General features: G+C 32.2%; 1 protein-coding gene across 1 annotated transcript in view; it reads right to left on the bottom strand.

Annotated features, from left to right (window-relative positions):
- LOC115885674 overlaps positions 1–21,813 on the bottom strand; it is a 528,892-nt gene that overhangs the window by 283,579 nt on the left and 223,500 nt on the right. Inside the window, exon 3 of the mRNA XM_030904655.1 lies at positions 20,460–20,590. Within this exon, the coding sequence (XP_030760515.1) occupies positions 20,460–20,590 (131 nt within the window). The remainder of the gene's footprint in view (positions 1–20,459; positions 20,591–21,813) is intronic.

Below are 21,813 nucleotides of genomic sequence, written 5' to 3' on the forward strand. Positions count from 1 at the left end.
GGTGGTAAAGCAATTATTTTTTAAGTTAGGCAGTTACTAATAGTTATGTCAGATGGCGTTAAATCAGATTTTTTTTTCGTTTCCATAGTTTTCAACGACCATTGTCAAAGATTATTTTTGTTGTCATCACATCATATTATCAAAACGATTTTCAAAGAATAATTTTTATTATTTGTGAGGATTTTTTTTTATTTGTGACTAAAATATAATGTAAGTCTTTTAATTTTTCCATCATTTAAGTGCCTCTTTTTATATTTATTTATTACATTTACAAAGCTTTGGGAGCATTACGTCGCCGCCGGTGTTGTTTTATTATAGTAAATATTGTTTATATATTTGACTTCTATTTTTTGTTGTTGTATAAATTTGACTTTTAAATCTTATTTTTTTACACAACCCGTAGCAAGGTTTCTCATTAAGATTTTAATTTTTTTTACGTTTAAAATGATAATTTAGAGTGAAATTTCATAATGGCGCGTATTTTAATGCCAACGCCCCACAATAGATGGCGTCTCTGACATTTTTCAGGAAGGCAATTTCCGTTCTTTTTCTTGATATATTATTTGGTTTGGATTCATTATAGTAACACTTTTATTCTGTCAGTTTGACATTTAAACAACTATAATTTAATTTAAAATTTCAATTTCTAACATTACCTTTTGTAATGGTATTAGTTTAGGTATATACAGGGTGAGCCTTAAATACTTTCAGGGCTGGTAGATCACCATAGAAGAAATACATTTTCTCTACCATTTTTTAAATAAGTCCAAAATAACCGAGTTATTTAAATCTGAAAAATAAAAAAAGATTTATTTTCAAAAAAAAATTTGAGAACCACCGGATTTTTCTGTATTAGTCAGCGGCGTGCGGTCCATGGAAGCGGGGGAAGCACCGCTTCCCTAAACTTTTTAAAGATAAAAAAATAAATAGTTAAACGTTAACAATACTGTTTTATTCTATAACAAAAGATTACTTTAATTTGTTAAGATTATTTATTTGAAACCTTACATAAACGTATCTAGTAAATTTAATTAGCCTTTTACTGCATGGATGCGCGCCTGGGAATCGCCGCCGGTCGCCTATCCCTCCTTCATGTAGGTGTTATTGACCTCGAACGCAAACGACAAATTTATGCCGGAAAATCGCGCACAGTTGCTAGCCACGGCAGCGATCTTTCGGCCGCCTTCCTTCACTTTTAATTTATCGGGACGGATTCGCTTGCGATTTTATAGGTAATATTATAATAAATTAAATCCAAAATTTTATGATGATGTTATAGACAAATTTGCAATGGCTGATAGACGAATAGACCTCAAATACAAATAGGTGCCTATCTCGCGTCAAGTGCTTCGGAAAATTAATTTAAAATATCGTATTTTAACTATTGTAACTTATGTGTTTTTGTTTGTTTAACAATTTTCGATAGAATTTTAATCGAACAATGGAATTGGCCTCGGAATTTTCAAAGGTAAGTTTTTTAAGAAAATGTAAAAGTAATGTCTCGAAATAGGGGTTTTTACCGATTCGCTTCCCCGCCTATAATTGTCAGTGCACGCCGCTGGTATTAGCATTCCTTTTACTGCTGTAACCATGGTAATATTAGAGAATAAGGAATTATAACGTTGGAAAAATTGCGGTGAACCGACGGTTCTAAAAAGTTTTCGAAAAATGTACAAAGAAATTTAAAAGAAAATGAACGATTTTGAACATCATTTTTGCGAAAAACCCTCATAGACGTGTTCCTGGGGTAGAAATATACCACCCCTAAAAATATTTGTAATTATCTAAGACTCACCCTGTATAGAATGCCTTTAATATGCTTTAATATACAGGGTGGTCCGAACTGTATTCCGGAAACTTCGGCAGCATATTCTGCAGATAAAAATAAGTAAAAAAGTTCGTATAAATGTATGTCCTAAAATGCTTAGTTTCGGAGATACAGGGTGTAGAAGTTTCATTTTTATTTCGATTTTTTCCAAATAATTTCTGAAGTAACGTCAACATTTGGATGAAAATTGGTAGATGGGTGTTTTTTGACATGAGAAATTTGATTTTGATGTCAATATGACTTCCATTTGTAGGTGGCGCCACCTACATGTGTTTTAACTGTTTTGAACAGTAATAACTTTTCGTCGGTACCTGTATAAAACTACTGAGTAAAAAAATATACATTTTTTTTACATAAAAAAAGTCTCTTGGTAAAAATCGCTACGAGTAATGGTTCTCGAGATATTTGGAATCGAAATTATCAATACCGGTCATGATTGACATAAATTAAGCATGTTAACTAAATAGTTATTAGACTGAAATCATAAATTTGAAATCTTTTTGTGTCAAAAGTTCATAAGAAACTGTTTAATCATCATTTTTTTCGCAGAAAAACTTATGATTAATTTAAAAAAAATAAAAATTTATTATTTCAGTCAAATAACTATATACTCAATGTGTGCTTATTTTTTGTCAATAATGACATGTATTGACTATTTCCATTCTAAATATTTTGAGAACGGTTGCTCGTAGCGATTTTTGACGAGAGACATTTTTCACATAAAAAGTCATGGAAATGTATATTTTTTTAGTCAGTGCTTTTATACAGGTACGGTCAAAAAGTTATTACTCTTCAAAACATTTAAAACACATGTAGGTGGCGCCCCCTACAAATAGGAGTAATTTTGACATCAAAATCAAATTTCTCGTGTCACAAAACTCCCAGATGCCAATTTTCATCCAAATATTGACGCTACTTCAGAAATTATTTTGAAAAAATCAAAATAAAAATGAAATTTCTACACCCTGTATCTCCGTAACTGAGCATTTTAAGACATACATTTATACGAACTTTTTTACTTATTTTGATCTGTAGAATATGCTGCCGAAGTTTCCGGAATACAGTTCGGACCACCCTGTATACAGTATCAATCTAGTAGGCCATCGAACATAAATTCTAAAATTACTACTTTTTTTATTACTCGTTGTGATCGCTTCAATTTAACGTCGTACAGGAATGAATATTTAAATAAGGTAATACTACATTCTTTTTTTTTCTCTCTTTTTTTAATAGCTTTAATCATATTATATGTTACTATAATTCTTTTTCATTTCACAAAATCATTTTATCATTATTTTTATCTGACAAATATTTTTATCATAACCAAGGGCTCGAACTCACTGACGACCAGGTCGCAACGACCTGGCCGTCGGCTGGCCGGATGTATTGCGTTTTTAGCTGCGGCCAGATGAACGACCAGTTTCAACAGAGTTGTCAAATCTAACGATTTTTTACGTTTTACCAATTAGAAAATATTGTTTCAGAAATGTTAAAATATCCGAGTGAACTAAAAAGCGAAGTTGCTATTCACAACAAACAAAAAGCATTGTGTACGCGCGACCGACAAAAAGGGAGATATTCTGTTTCTCTTTTCTACTGATATGGCGCCCTTATCGAATAACGTAAACATATTAGGGCCATCGTAAAAAAAGATCGTCAGACACTGGCTCTAAATATAAGCAGGTAGAAAGTTTAGCTTACAGTTATTTTAATGTTTACAATATAACGAAGAATCTACAACAGTAATTACTTCTATTTTTATGAATGTTTAAGTTACTTTCTTAATTTTTTTTTTCAAAATAATGTACCTAGTAGAAATATAGTCTAATGAACCCTGTTTGAAAAACGGTAAATTAAATATCATATTTAAAATACAGTTGTCCTCCTTGTACATGACTACACTACAACTAAAAAAACTAATTTAATAAAAAAACAAGTAGTTGTAGAAAAACTTTAAATATTATTTTTTTATTTTTTAAACATCGAAACTCAAAGGTATAATAATAGGTATCATACCAACCATAAATAGAGTAGGTATGTCATATAAAAATGTTTTGAGTTTTTACTAGAATCGACCCTTGATAAAAAAGGCATTAGATTTAAGTTTAACTTTGATCCAGTCTGTATACTATTTCTTTGGATTTTCTGCACGTGTGCAAAAACTACACTAAAACACTATATCTTATAGAAAATAAAATATTGTGCCTTTTTTGATGAATTTTGAATTTGAGGGATTTCATCTGAAAAATTATTAATTTGGAAGAAAACCGGCAACAAGCGGCAGAAAATAATAATATTTCCGTGCAGTCTTCTGGTCGCAACGACCAACGGACGGCCAGGACGTTAGTGTGCGCTATATCATTTGATTTAATTTGCGGCCTGGCCGATGCGACCTGGTCGTCAGTGTGTTCGAGCCCTAACACATTTTGCAATGTTAATTAAAATAATTAAGGATCATCATGATTTAATATAGTCATCTATTTTAATAACTACGACTGTCTTTTCATCTGTATCTTGCTTGTCAAATAAAACAACCTATCGTACGCAAGGGTTTAGTACTAATATAGTTTTTTAAATAATATTTTTTTCTTGCCAGATTCCGTTACAAACAACAGGAACAAAATATAAAGTCAGTAAAGTATAGTAATAGGAAATAGTAACATACACCATATCTATGTTAATAAAATGTTTATTAAAACCGTGAATGAATTGCAAAATTCAAAATAATAATTAAAATACAAACAAATAAAAGGACGGTTTACAAAATTGGGAACATTTTAAAAAATAAACCTATGCCGAAACAATAAGTAATCCTCTTTATTTTATCTAGCGAGGGTAATGGGTTATTTGAAATTTTAAATTTGGCTGAAAATGATTAATCCTTCAATCCATGTTATTGCGTATGTGTCTAAATAATCTGATTCATCTGAAACAGATCAAAATGAAACAAAGAATATAAAATCGAATAAAAAACTTTATTTGGTCCCCTAAAATAGAGCTCTGTTTTATCAATAAATTACTGTTTTGTGAACTCGCGAGCAGAATCCAATATTTTCGATTTCATAAAATTGAAATAATGTGTTTTCTAGTCTATAATCTAGATAACACCTTAATATTTTAATATTTTTATTATGTATGTTCGAATATTTATTTCTACTGATTGTGTAGAAATGATTGACTTTAAAAATACTTTTTTATTATTTAATTGAGGGTTGGAATTAGTGATGCTGATTTTCGTTACTTTTGACTACTCGTCTCTGGACTACTAAGTAATCATATCAAATATTCGTTACTTTGATTACTTTGTACTGATTTTGGTACTGCTGTTAAAAAACCTTTGTGTCTAATTTCACCTACTTAAGGGATATATTTCCAAAAATAGATTCTTAATACTCACGTTTTTCATTTAATGGATCTCTGTGTTTAAATTTAATCCCATCTAAAAGATAGAATGTAAAAAAATGCCAAGTCTCGCAATACAATTCCTCCGCTATAAAAAGTTGTGAGATCTCATGTAAAACCAAGTCAGTTTATTTTATTTAGACTCTCTTTAAGCACCTATTCAACAATTTTGATATAAATTATTAGTATCAATATTAGTCATCTTTGGCAATCAGAACTTGGCAATTGCATGCACGGCACCATAATCATAAAAAAGAATAATTTACTATTTCGATTACTAAGTAAATCTAAACGGTACACTTAAGAATAAAGTTTTTAATTACTATAAAATATCATATCGTGCAATTGCCAAGTCATTATAATTATTATAGAAATAAAGATGACTAATATTGATACTAACAATTTATATCAAAATTGTTGAATAGGTGCTAAAAGGGAGACTAAATAAAATAAAGTGACTTTTTAGGTTATATAGGTTTTCTTAGGTTTTATAAGAGATCTCACAACTTTTTATAGCGGAGAAATTGTGTTTTTGATGGGATCTTATTTCTTTTTGTAGGTTATACTTTTATTTTTTTTCGGGTCATTCAAAATAATATTAAAGAAGTTTGACTATACTTCAGAAACTTTGAATTGTCGTATAATTAATTAAGTCAGACAATATTAATTGATCAAAGCAAAACCTTAGAAGGCGGGTATATAAAAGGACAAATAACTCACAATCTTTAAGTTGTTTAATTTAAATTTTAATAAAAAATGTCTATACCTATGTGGTGAAATCATCTATCCAAAAAAAAATCCTTATGGGTTTTTCACCTATTCAACAAAATAAACCCTTAAATGTTAGAATTAAAGAACATAAAGATTATTTAAGAAAGGGAGATTTTCACAAATCTAAGATTTGTCAGCATTCATGGGACACAGGGCACAGAATAAATTTTAATAACGCCAAAATTATAATGAAAGAAGCGATAGCCTCTAAAAGAAAAATAAAAGAGGCTTTTTTAATTCAATCTAATAGAAATAAATGTATTGCTCATGCATCTGTAGATGTTAGTAATGTATGGCAATCGCTTCTTTGATTTTAAAGAACATTACATAAATAAACATAACATACGTGAAATTTAAAAATAATCATACAGAAAGTTTGGGCTTTTTGGTTTTACCCTATTAAGTAATTATCATGTAGTAATTGTTAATTTTGAAGTTTAACTTAATATAATGTCATTTTAACAGAACGTCAACGATTTCTTGTAGACGTATCTGTTTTAAAAAGTAAAGTGTTCTCGAATAGTTCAATTTAAATATTTTAATTAGTTTTTTTCTTGATTCTTTATATTTTTTTGCTTCCGACGACGGAAAGAGAAAACTTTCCGAAACGTTAAGCATTTTTTTCTTTGTTAAGCAAATTAAAAAAGCCTCTTTTATTTTTCTTTTAGAGGCTATCGCTTCTTTCATTATAATTTTGGCGTTGTTAAAATTTATTCTGTGCCCTGTGTCCCATGAATTCTCACAAATCTTAGATTTGTGAAAATCTCCCTTTCTTAAATAATTTTTATGTTCTTTAATTCTAACATTTAAAGGTCTAGATGTTTCACCAATGTAAAATTTATCGCATTCACAGGGTATTTGGTATATTACATTTTTTGTTTGTTTACCATCATCGGAAAGTCGGTTACCACAGCCTAAGGGTATTTCAAGATTTTTCATTTTTTCCTTCCATTGTAAGCTTAAAGCTAACTAAAATTCAAAATTTGAAGTTTGTGACACATCTCGAAGTACCTACTTTAGAATTTTAATGACGGCGAGTGAGTCACTGGCGAAGATAAAGAAGTTTGACTAGAAAAAAATCATAATTGTTGAATTATTGTTTAAGATATGTATATCAGAATATTAACGAAAATAAAATTAAAAATTATGCCCCGAGGCAGCCTCGAACTCGGGCCTTGTGGTGCACGGTGTACTAGCGGAATACTTTCGCGCCGCGCTATCAAAGCTTGCTCGATATATGCTCAAGCCTCGCATTTAACATATTAAACTAAAAATAAATAGAGACTTCATTACAAGTTAAAGTCTGACTAGAAAAAAATCATAAGACTTGAATTATTCATAATACTTGAAAATCAGAAGAAACCGCTCCAATTAATTCTAGTTTTCTATCTTTTTCTCGACTGGAAAGCCAGTTACCGTTAGGGGCTAGACAGCTAACTTTTAATCCATAAGGATATTTGGAGATTTTTCATTTGTTCCTTTGGTTATAAGTTTAAAGCTAGCTAAAATTCTAAATTTATAGTTTGTGACACATCTAGAAGTACCTTAGAATTTTGATAATCTGTCAGTGAGTCAATGTCGAAATTAAAGAAATTTGACAAGCGATAATTCATATAAACTATGAGGGATAATTACTAGATATTTTAGTAACCTAGCCAGCTATAGTATCTCTTCAAGTGTAGTGAAAATTAAAATTCTTGCTTTATCAACAACGAAGTTACAGGGTGGTCAAAAGTGCCGCTAATACCTTCGAGAAAAGGATGGTACACTTGTGCTCGACTTGGCGGGTGCACTGCCGTGTCCCCTGATACTATTATAAGACTATAATGTTTTCATAGAATTTGCATTTGATTATATTTTTACAATACAACAATTACATATTAGGTATTAAGTATGAGTAACCCGTAATAAATAATAAATACATAGTATTAGTATAGTAAAAATAAGTAGTAACAGTATATACCTAATCAAAGTAAACGTATAGTTCTAAATTCGTTACTCGTTACTTCGGGTATCAATGAGTAACGAGTACTCACTGAGTAAAACACTTATTTACCACAATAGACCAAAACACTTTACTCTTGCACTGGACGCGCGTTTCGCTAACCATGGTAGCATAATTAGCATATATGATTAAAACTAAATGTTTTATACGAAAACTCCTTAAATTTTTAAAAATTAATGACCTGAGTTTTGAGTTTTACTGCAATTTTACTTAATAATTTACACCCTGTATAGCTTAGTTTAGGCTATATAAAGGTAAATTGTTTTGGACTTTTTCGAACCGAAAGTTTCTTTCTATTTGTTAAACTAAGGTAAAGTTTTTCGTATTGATCGTGTCCGACTCACGCTATAAATGTAATGAGGAAGAAAATTATAGGTATTACAAAGGTATTTTATTCCTTTTTATAGGTGCTATTTCGTACGGCGGAATAAAAGCTTCGTGGATTTTTATTTGAAGTATTTTAATTAAAAATGTATCGGAAAAAGGAAATAATATTCCGCGGTCTTTCAGAGCATATTCAGAAATTTAAAATGGTATAATTTAATTGGAAATTTTTATTATTAAATTCACAAATATACATTACTAGATGAAAAGGAATTGAGGGTTTACATAGCCTCGTTAAAATATTCTATTAATATTTTAAAACCAAATTGGAACAAAGGCCTACCTACGTTATAATCCGGTTTCTATAATCTAAGAACTAATATAAAAGTGGGGGATATAACGAGGGAATATTTATACCGGGTGTGTCTGAAAAGTGGATCACCCCTATAACTTTTTAATTTTTTTGAGACATTTATTTTTGAAGTAAACTTGAACTACTTAGTTCTACATCTACTACATTAAACAACAGAACATACAGACGAGGAGATTGAGACTTTTTATGATGATTTATCCACAGCTATCTCAAATAACCATACACATTTCACTGTCGTATGCAGTGACTTTAATGCCAAATTGGGAACGAAATTAGATCCATCAGAAACTGCCTTAGGCAACTTTGGAAGCCCAGGACGAAAGATCGCGGTGACACTCGTTTAAATTTTCTATTAGAGAAAAACTTGTTTCAAATGAACAGTTTCTTCCACAAGAAACCCCACCGCAGATGGACATGGAAAAGCCCAGATGACAGAACGAAAAACGAAATCGATTACTTTATTACTGACAAAAGGTACATATTTAGAGACGTAACGGTCCTTAATATATTTGCAAAATCAAGCGACCATCGAATGGTGAGAGCCACAATTATATTAAACACCAATTACGAACGGCACAAAATTATAAGGAAAAAACAAAGTAAGACATGGACACACCCGAGAAGTATACAGGAATTCGAAAACCACATCACTCAAACCCTTCAAAATAAATCACCACCAAACGATTTTAAAATCCTAAATGATATAATAGTAGAAGCAATAACGAAAGCCCAAAATAAATGTTGCCCAACAAATTTGAAGGAGGAAAAGATCAGTTTGGAAACACAACGCAAAATGGAACAAAGAAGGAAATTGAAAAACGACGAACACGCCAGTCAAGGTGATTTGAATAAACTAAATAAGGAAACATCAAGGGAAATCAGAAAAGACATAAGAAAGCACAGAAACGAAAAAATTGTTAAAACTATCGAGGATAATAAGAGCATGAAAATAATGAGACGCAAGCTCACTAATGGAAAAAATGAAATTGTCAAACTCAAGGACAAAAATGGTAATATAACATCTAATAGAGAACATTTATTACAGATTGTGGAAACATTCTATGAAACACTATACACCAACCATTCTACTCTAGACTCGAGGAAGTACCTACAAGGAAAGGTTCAAAATCAGGGTTCTGAGGATGTTCCGGAAATCTCTGTAAGTGAAATTTACAATGCTCTAAAAAAGATGAAGAACAATAAAGCTCCGGGGGTGATGGTGTTGTCACAGAAGCGATAAAGATGGGAGGATGGGAGGATATTAATGACCAATATTCAACGGCTGTTCAATCTCTGTCTGGAAAATCAAAATATCCCTACAAAGTGGAATAACTCAATAATTATCCTCTTACATAAAAAAGGAGACATAGCAGACCTGGAAAATTACAGACCAATTAGCCTTCTTAACCATCTTTATAAACTATATACCCAAATTATAACAAATAGACTAGAGGCAAAATTGGACTTCTACCAACCTAAAGAGCAAGCTGGTTTCCGTTCCGAATTTGGTACCAACGATCATCTGCAGTGTTTAAAAACCTTAATAGAAAAAAAAAACCATCGAATACAATCGTCCCCTAGCACTGATATTTGTCGATTTTAAAAAGCGTTCGATACGGTAGAATTACCGGCCATCCTAACAGCGCTACGAGAATGTAGAATCGACCATCGATATTGTAACATAATAAAAAACATATATGACAATGCTACAACAACTGTAAATCTACATTCCACAACTAACCAGATGAAAATAAAAAGGGGAGTTAGGCAGGGCGATACCATGTCGCCAAAATTGTTTATTACTGTTCTTGAGCATGCATTCAAAATGCAAGCCGAATGCTGGCTTGGCAACAAAAAGGAATAATTATCGATGGAGAGAGAGTCAACCGCCTACGCTTTGCGGATGATATCGTTATAGTGTCAGATAGTCTGGGAGATATCAAAGACATGCTTCAAGAACTTAACGATGCATTACACGAGATTGGACTAACAATAAATTTTGACAAGACTAAGATAATGACTAATATGGTGCCCAGAGAACACAAACAAATTCACAACAACAGAATAGAATTAGTCCACAAATATGTATACTTGGGCCATGAGATCAAAATAAGCAGAGATAACCAAACCTGTGAACTGGCTAGACGAATTACCTTGGGATGGGCGGCTTACGGAAAAATGAGGGACATCTTTAGAGCAAATATCCCAATACATCTGAAAAGAAAGGCATTTAACCAATATATCCTCCCGGTTTTGACCTATGGTGCAGAGACACTCACTCCAACAAAAGCAACCGCAGAAAAATTGAGAGTGACACAGAGGCGGATGGAATGATCTGTTATTGGCCTGACTTTGAGAGATCGAGTAAGAAATGAAGAGATACGCCGACGTACGGGAGTGGATGACATTATCCAGCGAATCACAAAACAAAAGTGGGGATGGGCTGGACACATTGCTAGAATGGCAGACGGGAGATGGACCAAAAGACTTATAAAGTGGAGATCAAGAGCCGACAAGCGTAGCCAAGGCAGACCTCCCACCCGATGGACCGACGCGCGACGACCTGAAACGAATAACAACTAACTGGATTGCAACAGCTAATAACCGCGAGAACTGGAGACGTTTGGAGGAGGCCTATGTTCAACTATGGACCTGAAAGGGGGCTGCGTGATGATGATGATGATGATTTTTGAAATGAAACTTCTTTGCGTTTGTTGATGGTAAAAATTGTGACGCAAAGCCTTGAACGACGGCCACGTTAAAATATTCTATTAATATTTTAAAACTAAATTGGAACAAAGGTCCACCTAAATTATAATCCAGTTTCTATAATCTGAGAACTAATATAAAAGTTGTAATACGAGGGGAATATTTATACCGGGTGTGTCTCAAAAGTGGCTACCCCTATAACTTTTTAATTTTTTTGAGATATTCATTTTTGAAGTGAAACTTCTTTGCGCGCGTTTATGGTACAAATTGTGACGCAAGGCCTTGAACAACGGCCGCGAGACGGCTGTGATGCACGAGCTAGGGAGAGGAAGAATGGTATTGACAGTGTTGCCACAGCTACCCAGTTCCAGGTAGATCTACTGTATTGCGACTTGGTTACCCAACAATTGTTTGTTTAATATTTTATTAATTATTGCAACAACAAAAGCATAGCATACCATCTTTAGTAGAATTTTAGAATTTAGAATGAGTGGGAGGGGGGTTCATCACTGCGACCTTACAGATCTATTGTGTCCGCCTTTCTTGACTTATAACTCATCATACAGTCCCAGGGTTTTGACAAAAGCCAGTATCTGGGACGGTTTTATAGAGGGTAGTTCTCCATCTCCAATATCAGTCGTACCAAAGTTCATGGCCCGAATGGTTGTCGTCTCGGCACACTCAGTGATAAGGTGTACTGGTGTTTCCCCATTTTCCCCACAGAATCTGCATTTGCCGTTTCTTCTTAGTTTCAATCTACTGAGGTGTTCATTGAGGAGACAGTGTCCTGTTAAAAACCCCGTTACAATCCGAAGATTGTTTTTACTTAAACCCAGGAAGATCTGTGATTTTTCTTGATAGTAAGCCCTCAGAAACTTCTTCGAGTGTCTTAGACCGTTGCAAGATTCCCATTCCAGGTTGTGGATGAAATCTTCCAAGTTCTTAAATTCCGCCTTGAGTTGGTAACCACTTGATAGCAGAACGGTTCTGGTACAGTTAGTGTAGTGTTCGCTCCTTTTCTAGCTAGGTCATTTGCTTTTTCATTGCCTTCTCTCCCTTGATGAGCAGGCACCCAGAGTAGGAGGACTTTGTTTTCTTTGCCTAATTTATTCAGCTTCTCTATGCATTCCTTGACCAATTTCGAATTGATTGATACTGAGTTGATCGCTTTTAACGCTGCTTGATTATCAGGTAAGATGGCTATTTCTTGTTTCCGATAGTTCCTATCTAAGATAAGTTGTACGCATCTTTCGATAGCGTAGATTTCTGCCTGTAGGATGCTAGGGTAAGTGCCCATTGGTTCGGAGTATTTAGTTCTCGACACAAACACTCCGATCCCTGTTCCCGTATTGGTTTTGGAAGCATCAGTATACCAAGTTATGGTATGGTCTTTTAACTGCTGGGCAGACGTTTCTATCTTCCAATCCTTTTTATTGCTCAATACTACATTGAGATGTTTCTCAAAGTTGTACGTTCTTGGCATGTCGTCCACTGGGAGTTTCAGGAGTGGTATTTCCTTTTTGAGGGTGTTCCAAGCCCCTGATCTGACAATTCTCCCAGTACTGATTCCGTTAGTGACCATTCTAATCATTGTCGCATTGGCATATCTACCAATGACAATGTGCAGTGGTGTTAGATATAGAATGACCTCCATTGCTGCTGTTGGACAGGTTCTCATGGCTCCTGTGATGCAAACGCATGCTAGTCTCTGGACTTTGCTACCATCTTTTGTAACTCGGTTAGCTAATTCGAATAAATGTATTCAAAGGGTGAACATGTGTTTGATTTTTCCTGTATTGGAATGAGACGACATCACACTACCCCTTTGTAATACAATTTAACTCCGCTATATCGTGATAATCTACCCCGATGAAAAATAAGCATGTAGCAATACTGCGTATTGATCTGTGCCATACGCAGCTAAAAACATCACTATAATAAACTTGATTCTATACCTGTGTACCAATATCTTCTGGTTTTGTGCTAGGAACTAAATTTTCATGCATATTTTCATCGATAGGTTTGTAGTTTCTGAATAACGGTCTAGCTAAAGCATCTATCTCATTTGCCACCGCAAATTTATAAGTATTAGAGTTGGTAACTCGAATTTTCATTGGAGGACACTGTCGTATTTATTTCAAACCAATAATCAACGAGAATATAGCATAATTCAATAAAATTACTGCAACTCACTATAAATAATAAATTGTTTGTAATTGAATTGTAATTTCTGTATTATTAATCCGGTAAATGATGCAGATAAACATTGCTGATTGATTAAAATTTTATTTTAAGATGAAGCTTTTGTTAACAACATTCTGAGAATGCGTCAATAATGAATTAAATAATGACAAAACAAGTGACATTTCTCTAAAAAAGACAGCAATTTAGAACGACAATTTGGTTTCGTAAAATTTAGAGTGATAATTTTGGTTATGCAAAAGAAATACATATTCTATGAGTTTACTGGTTGCCTAACGATTAACATTAATTAAAAAAAAATAACTGCTACAATTATAGTACAATTCTTTTAAAAGTTCCTCAATATGGCCGACCTAGTTACGAAAATTGGTATTTTTTTTTAATGAAAAATAAGTTGGTGTTAGCGAATTCAGAAATTGATTAACTCTTTGGTTAACAATAACATTTTTTAGGATTGTCAAATTGACGTTAAAATTAGGTTATTAGGTGGTTGTCATAAATAAAAACATAGATTATTGAAATTATTTAATAAGAATAAAGGTATTTTACCGCAGATCAGAAGAGATTTTACTTAAAGGTATTTTATACTTTCTCAGTGAGAATATTACTTATATTTTAGTTAAATATAATTTAACTTCTTTTTATATTTTAGTTAAAGGGACGTAAGAACTATAGGAAGTGAATTTTTGTTTTCATGTTTTGACGATATCTGAGAGTTCCTAGAGGTATCAAGATTATTGAATAATTATAGTTTAATAAGTGACACATTAATAGAAGACTTGGAAATAGGATGATGCGTGTCATGTTATAGTTGATAGATCACCCCATTTCTCTTAATTTGTTTTTATTTCAGTAAAGTTAATCACAAATTGAATTGATGTGTGCAAAAACAGCTATGTATTTTCAAACATATTATTTAAATAGTCCTTTTATATACTGTTAAACTGTATCAACTACAAAGTCTTTAGCAAAAAGTTATAAGGTAATAAATTTTGGAGATATAATTTATGAAAATTTATATATAAAGATTAGAACACAATCCTCTGAGGGAAAAAGAAATACTCAAAAACTCATTATATATACTATGGGGATAGGTGTATGGAAAGATAGTCTGTATTAGTGGAGCCCGCTCCTGTCGGGGTATGGCACAGGCTGTACGGCTTGCCCTGGGTACCGTAGCGGACACAGTAAAGAACCCTATCCCGGTTACTTTACTCGGTCTAGCCTGACATATTATTATTATAATTCTTATAATAATTATAAACTATTATTATTATAATTCCATATTTTATTTTATAGTTTATTATTATTTTTCATATTATTCTGTTATTGATATTAACACTTTTCCCCCATATTTCTATATTTATTATATTTCTATAAGTCTAATGAGTTTTTAAATTTTTCAACCACTAACATAGAGATGTGCAATCAAAGTTAAAAAAGAAAGTAATTTATTTCTGAACGCTCATTTTTTCTATTAGATTACAATAATCTTGTACGTTGTGAATATATACAAAGTGTATCATTCTGAGACTTTGACAACATCAATTGAGTACAGTTGAGGGTTGGAACCTTTGGTATTGCAAACAAACGAAAACGACTAGAGCACAAAAGAACCTAGAACGCATAATTGTAGGTGTCACTGGAAACTGCCCCACGGGGGTAAACCTCGTGAGATGGAAGATTTCCAATGACGACTACTGCAGAAAATGCGGAGAGGAAGAAAAAACCATAGAACACATGCTGTGCCACTGTCCGGCACGGGAATACCGATGCTTTAAAACCGAGTTTAAAACTTGAGGAGAAGGTTTTTTGGAGGGACTGAAGGAAGCAGCAGAAGCCAACATCAGCGACATCGGGAACTTTGCAAAGAGCTGGAAGTGCTTTAACGCAAAAAAAGAATGAGGGGAAGGTTTGGTACAACAATACAGGGGTATCGCAATGGGCCCGAGGCCTCCGAGTAAGGTATTAAACATGATCCCAAACCCCAGCAACCTAACCTAACCTATCATTCTGAGAATACTTTGACAACATCAATTGATTACAGTTGTTGGTATTGCAACAGCAAAATAAAACACTAATTCACCACAATACACCAAAACACTTTTTGCACTGGACGCGCGTTTCGCTAACCATGGTGTTTTTAATCATCAGCAGATGGTTATAAACTTACAGTTTTTAATCATCTCTTTTTTATTTTAAAATAAAAAATAAATACATACATATTCTCTCTCTCTCTCTCTCTCTCATATTCAATTGTTACAATTTTTTAAAATATCATAGAATTAAAATATTAAGAACAGTTTTTCGATTTTGGAATATTAAAATTTACTATCGAATTTTGTAAAATTAAAAAATAAATTGAACTGTCTTCTTTATATTTGAAAAATTTATGAAAATATACTACTAGTTAGTCAATTTTATATTAAGGAGAACTAGGTACGCTAAAAGGATTTTAAAATATAAATTTTTAATATTTTAAAATTTAATATTCAATTATTTATACGAAATATCGGGTGAGTTCGGTATCAATCAATGTATTGTTTCATCTAAAAATAAATTCCCTAAATGTAATTTTTAGTTCAAAGGAAAAATATTTTCAAAGGATGTGAACATCACCCACATCAATGCTTGAAATCTATATAATCTAATATTAGGAATATGATTATACCCATGTTCAAAAATAATTAAACAGAAGAAAGGATTTTGCAGAAGTAGGTTTTCGTTTTGTATAGTTGGTATCCAAACACATTAAAACAGCAAGGAGACACGAAACGTATTATCATCGTGCATTTTTAATTTATCTAAATAATGCATTTACGTCAAAGAGCATTCTACCACGAAGATGCATTCCTGGCAAGGAAATTACAAATAAACCTCTCTCCCTAGCGAAAACAAACTTAAATTAGAAAAGGGTCAAAATTTGACAAATCCATTTGCACGAATTAGCCAGTTTAAAAGCTTTGGCTCCGAATTTTTGTCCGATTAATATCTCTAAGGTGCAAGAAAACAAATTTAGTATTTAGTAAGTAGTTTAGTAATCAAAATTATTATTACCAGAAGGATTTAAAGAAGACATAAAAAATTTAGCCGACCACCGGCACCGGTGGGAATAAGAAGTTACACACATAAATCATTTATTTAATTACTTTTGTGGATTAATTCTTCAAAGAGACTTCCATCAGCCGTATATTCTCTAGAGAATCCGTTTTAGGATTTTTTCTAAAACAGGAAGCAGACATAAATCGTACTATAGCACCACAAAATTTTAATTTACCTAGATAATGCATTTGCGACGAAGAGTATTCTAAACTGTAAAAAGTGCATGTAAAAACGCATTAAAAATGCAATAATTTTAATGTAAAGTCGCCTATTGTTTACTGTAGCAGTTTGGTAAAATTCCAATATCTTTGCTTATTATTGGTACTTTTCCTATAATATGTACAATTTCTAACAAAATACTATTCGTAAGTAAAGTTACAATAATATGACAAACGTAAAAAGTAAATTTACGTATAGTTTACAATTACATTACTTCTGATTTACTACGTTGTTGTAAATTTGTTGGAAAATCGCATCAATTTAGTAACTTTCCTATTTAAATTGCCGCGAAACACCATCATCTTCATTAGTCATTACGCCGGCCATGATCGTGATGCCTACTGTCAACTGTCGACGCTTGTAGTCTGATCGTGTGCCTTTTTTATAATAATTTTTACTGCGTTTCGGTCCTTGATCAAACGTAAAGTGGTAGTAAACTACCGGATTTAGTCATTTGTTTTTGTTTACTGTTCATATTGGGAGAGTAAAGGTAAGTTTACTTCAAAAATAGAAATGTCTAAGTGTGCTTTTTCTACGGATTTCAGGTTCGGATAGGTTATGTTTTTGTATCGAAACACTTAAAAACGGAGAGGTCATACCTCCAGAAGAACGGCTTGAAGCCGAGGAAATCCGTCCATGCATGGAAACGTATATTTAAATTAAAGAAATTGTAAATATTCGCCCTTTCCAGGAGCTTTGCCCTCCTGGAAGATGTACCCCATTGGAGGATGGTTGTGAGTCCTAGAGACCTGATACCAAGTTCTCCAAGACTCCTGATACCAAGACTCCTGACAGTTTTTAATTTAATAAAAAAAATGTAAAAAATTAAAAGTGATTTATTTATAATCAATATTTACCAATCTTTAAAAAAAGTAATGTAATATTACAATTAAATAAAGTAAAAAGTATTATTATTAATAATAGATATATTATCGTAGTTAACTTCAAGTAAAATTATAGTAAAACAGTTTTAAAATTACTTTTAATTTACAGTCCATTGCTGTAAAATGTTAGTAATAGTGTGGTAATTTCACAGGAATTTTCCATAAATTTACATTTTTTTGGAATTTCATTGAAAATTACATGTTTATTGTAATAGTTGTACATACGATTTACAATTAAAGAATGTAATTTGAGTGAAATAATCAAGTAATATTACATTAATTTTCACTGTAAAATTACTGACACAATTACTTTTAACTTACAATGATTATCTAACATTACTAAAAAAAGTAAACATACTATCAATATCGCAGGCATTAAATGACCTCCGATATTTGTAGTAAAATTACTTAATTTATTTTTACAGTGCACCACGAAAATGCATTTCTGGCAAGGAAATTCCAAATCAACCAAGTCTCCCTACCGAAAACAAAGTTAAATTATTAGAAAACTTTTAGGTTGGGTTAGGTTAGTTAAACCATAAAAATATTGAAATTATATTCCTGCAGTTTAAGTGAAAAGTTTTGTTTTTAAATATCTACTATAAACAGGTTGTTAACTCGGCAGTTACTTATAGGGGAACAGAATGGCAACACTGCCTATGGAGAACACATGTACTTATAGGCTTTTCTGCCGACTCGTCCCGTCGCGTCGTCTATCGACGAGCGGGCCGAGATTGCCATATTTCAATCATAAAGCTCTTGCCGCGAGTAATAAACAAATTAACAACCTGTATATAATAAACGCGTGTTCAAATATTAATTCTGTGGAATATATATCAATATAACATAAAACGAGATGTAATTAACGAAATATCATTGTAACAACAGATATTTTAGAAACGTCTAGGTTTACTTATTTCACTGAGATTTATGAAAAAAATCCTTTGCCTCAGATACAGATACTGTTTAGGAAATAGCTCAAAACAAAACAAAAAATGGCAAAAATTTCAGCACGCCCTCCTCACTAGTAGTTTTTAGGCGCTTTTAAGAATCGAAAGTAGGTCGAGGCAAACCGAATTGGGTAAAGATAAGGCCGAAGATAACTGGAAATAAGTCGAAATGCGTCAAAGTTGGGCAACGAAATGCGACCTTGAAATGTTTCGAAGAGTCTTTCGCATAGTGTAGACGCTGTTTTAGAGGTGCCTGCAATCATGGCTTTAATTTTTTGTTTGTGCTTTATCCCTCATTAGCTAGTAATTGATAATTTTTGACGTTAAATCGGAATATGATTATATTATGTTCGAAAATTAAACTGAAGAAGAGATTTTGGGGTTCATTTTATTTTTATTTTTTAGTTATTATCCAAAGAGGTTAAAACAAGAAGCAGACATAAATCGTACTAGCACCACTAAATTTTAATTTACCTAGATAATGCATTTGCGACGAAGAGTATAAAATCGAAAATGCATTTCTGGCAAGGAAATTCCAAATCAACCAAGTCTTCCTACCGAAAGCAAAGTTAAATTAGAAAACGGTTTAAATTTGACAAATCCATTTGCACGAATTAGCCAGTAATAAGATTAATATCACCAAGGTGCAAGCAAAACAAATTAAACCCGACTTAAAAGAAAACCGTAAAAGGTTTATATGCCAGTAAGCAAGGATAAAAATAGGGGATTACCTCCGAATTCTTGACACCGATTGATGTAAAATTTTAACAGTGAATAGAGATATATATGTAAGAAACAAAAGTTACATACCATTTTTTCGGAAGAAAATTAACATCATTATTTTCAACTTTTATACAAATTTAGGCATTCTAAACGGCTCGAACTTGCAGAGCTCATTGTTAGTACCTAAATATAGCCAACTGTACATGTATTACGGGTAGTTTTTATTTTTATGAGTTTAGTCATAGAATTTGTTGTTAATTTTTTTCCGAAAAACTGAGACGACTATTTTATATTTACCATGACTCCGCGAGTTTTTGAGCTACTAACTTAAAAAAAAACATTTAAAAGGTCTTTTCACGCACTTAAAAACGGTCATATCCATTTTCTTCTAAAAATGTGTCCTTTCGCCATTATTTTGCGGTAAAAGGTTTGCAATTTAGTTTTCGAAAAATAAAAAATCACCTTTACAGAGTGAGTAACTCGGCTATTATTATACCTACGGTAATCAACAAAAAATGAATAGTTTAGTTATTCCAACAGCTTCATTTTTGCTGTCAGTTTTGCGATAAAACGTTCTCGAGTTATTTATAAAAAATGGCAGAAAAATATGCAGTTTTTAGATGAAAAATCAACATTTTCAATCCTAAATAATTAGAAAAATATTAATTTTCTGAAAAAATGTTATAGAACATTATTTGCTTAGAATTCATCCCTTTGTTGATTTTTGCAATTAAAATGGGTGATTTATTTTTTACTCACCCCCCAGGGTGAAAGCTAGCACACATCGCTACTAACGTAACTTTTGTTTCTTACATATGTCTCTATTCACTGTTAAAATTTCACGTCAATCGGTGCAGGTGTCCGGAATTCGGACCTTAAAACTCTCGCTTACTGGCCTATAAGTAGGTGACGACTGGCATGAACAAAAAGGCAGACATACACATAAATCATTTCTTTAATTACGTACCTGGATTAATTCTCCATAGGGACCTCCGCCTGCGGTGAAATTTAGATAACAAAGGAACGGAAATTCGGATGGTCTTTTCACCTCCAGTTGATAGGTGCGTCCCACGACGCCGTAGTATGAAATATTGCAGGCTGGAAAAGGAAAAACAAGTAAAAACACACAGCGAAATGGAGATAAGGGAATGCAGTTAACGTTTATGTAACGTGTTATTTTAACGGTCTACCACATATGCTTTTGCTTTTATTATTAAAGTTTGCGGCGTTTATTATTATAACTTTCATAATAAAAATTTTAATTTAGAAATATAAATAGTTCATATAAAGTTATTTCAATAGTACTCATTACAAAAAAATTGGGTGTGCAAATATTTATTAAATGTGCGGCATGTTTGAAGGGAAACTTCTTACTAACAGCTATTAAATTGAAGAATATGTATTTCTTTAAGAATGCTTTTTATAAACTTCATATAAATTAGAGTTAATATAAATCCGTATATTCTAGCTTTATAATTTTATAATTTTTTTTTTTAATTTTTATTAAAAAACGATATTTCTCTCACTCTCTCGCTCGGCCTGTCCGCTGTGACCATTAAACCAAAATACTACTACATCTATATCTCTGACTACTACGAACTGCTACTAACCAACCACTTGTTTTTTGTGGTCTGTTTTTATTTAAATGTTTTGTTCATTATTTATGTTGGGGATTTATTTTTAAATTAATGTTAATCGTTAGGCAAACTCATAGAATATGTATTTCTTTTGCATAATCAAAATTGTCACTCTATATTTTACATAACCAAATTGCCATTATTCGAATTCTCAGAATGTTGTTAACAAAAGTTTCATCTTAAAATTAAATTTTAATCAAACACAATTGTTTTTCTCCATCATTTACCGGATTACTAATACAGAAATTACAGTTCAGTTATAAACAATTCATTATTTATTCTGATTTACAGTAATTTTATTAAATTATACGAATATTCTCGTTGATTATTTGTTTGAAATAAATATGACAGTGTCCTGCAATGAAAATGTGAGTTCCTAACTCTAAATTCTAATTCTTAGCTGGCAAATGAGCTAGATACTTTACCTAGGCCATTATTCAGAAGCTACAGACCTATCGATGAAAATATGCATGAAAATTTACTTCCTAGCACACAAGGTTCTAGTGGAGTGCCCAGAGACTTTTACCTCGGAATTCAATTACTGTGAATGTATTAATCTGAAACCTTCTGTATTGTGTTTTATAGATAAAATACTAAAATGTTTACCCATTTTTTTTTTCGTTGCTTTTATTTTTTTATTTTAGTAAATTCTTAATAATTTCCTTCTTAATATTTTGATTTTTT

The sequence above is a fragment of the Sitophilus oryzae genome, unplaced genomic scaffold, assembly GCF_002938485.1.
Source record: "Sitophilus oryzae breed Bouriz unplaced genomic scaffold, Soryzae_2.0 scaffold_41_pilon_pilon, whole genome shotgun sequence".
NCBI lineage: Eukaryota > Metazoa > Arthropoda > Insecta > Coleoptera > Curculionidae > Sitophilus > Sitophilus oryzae.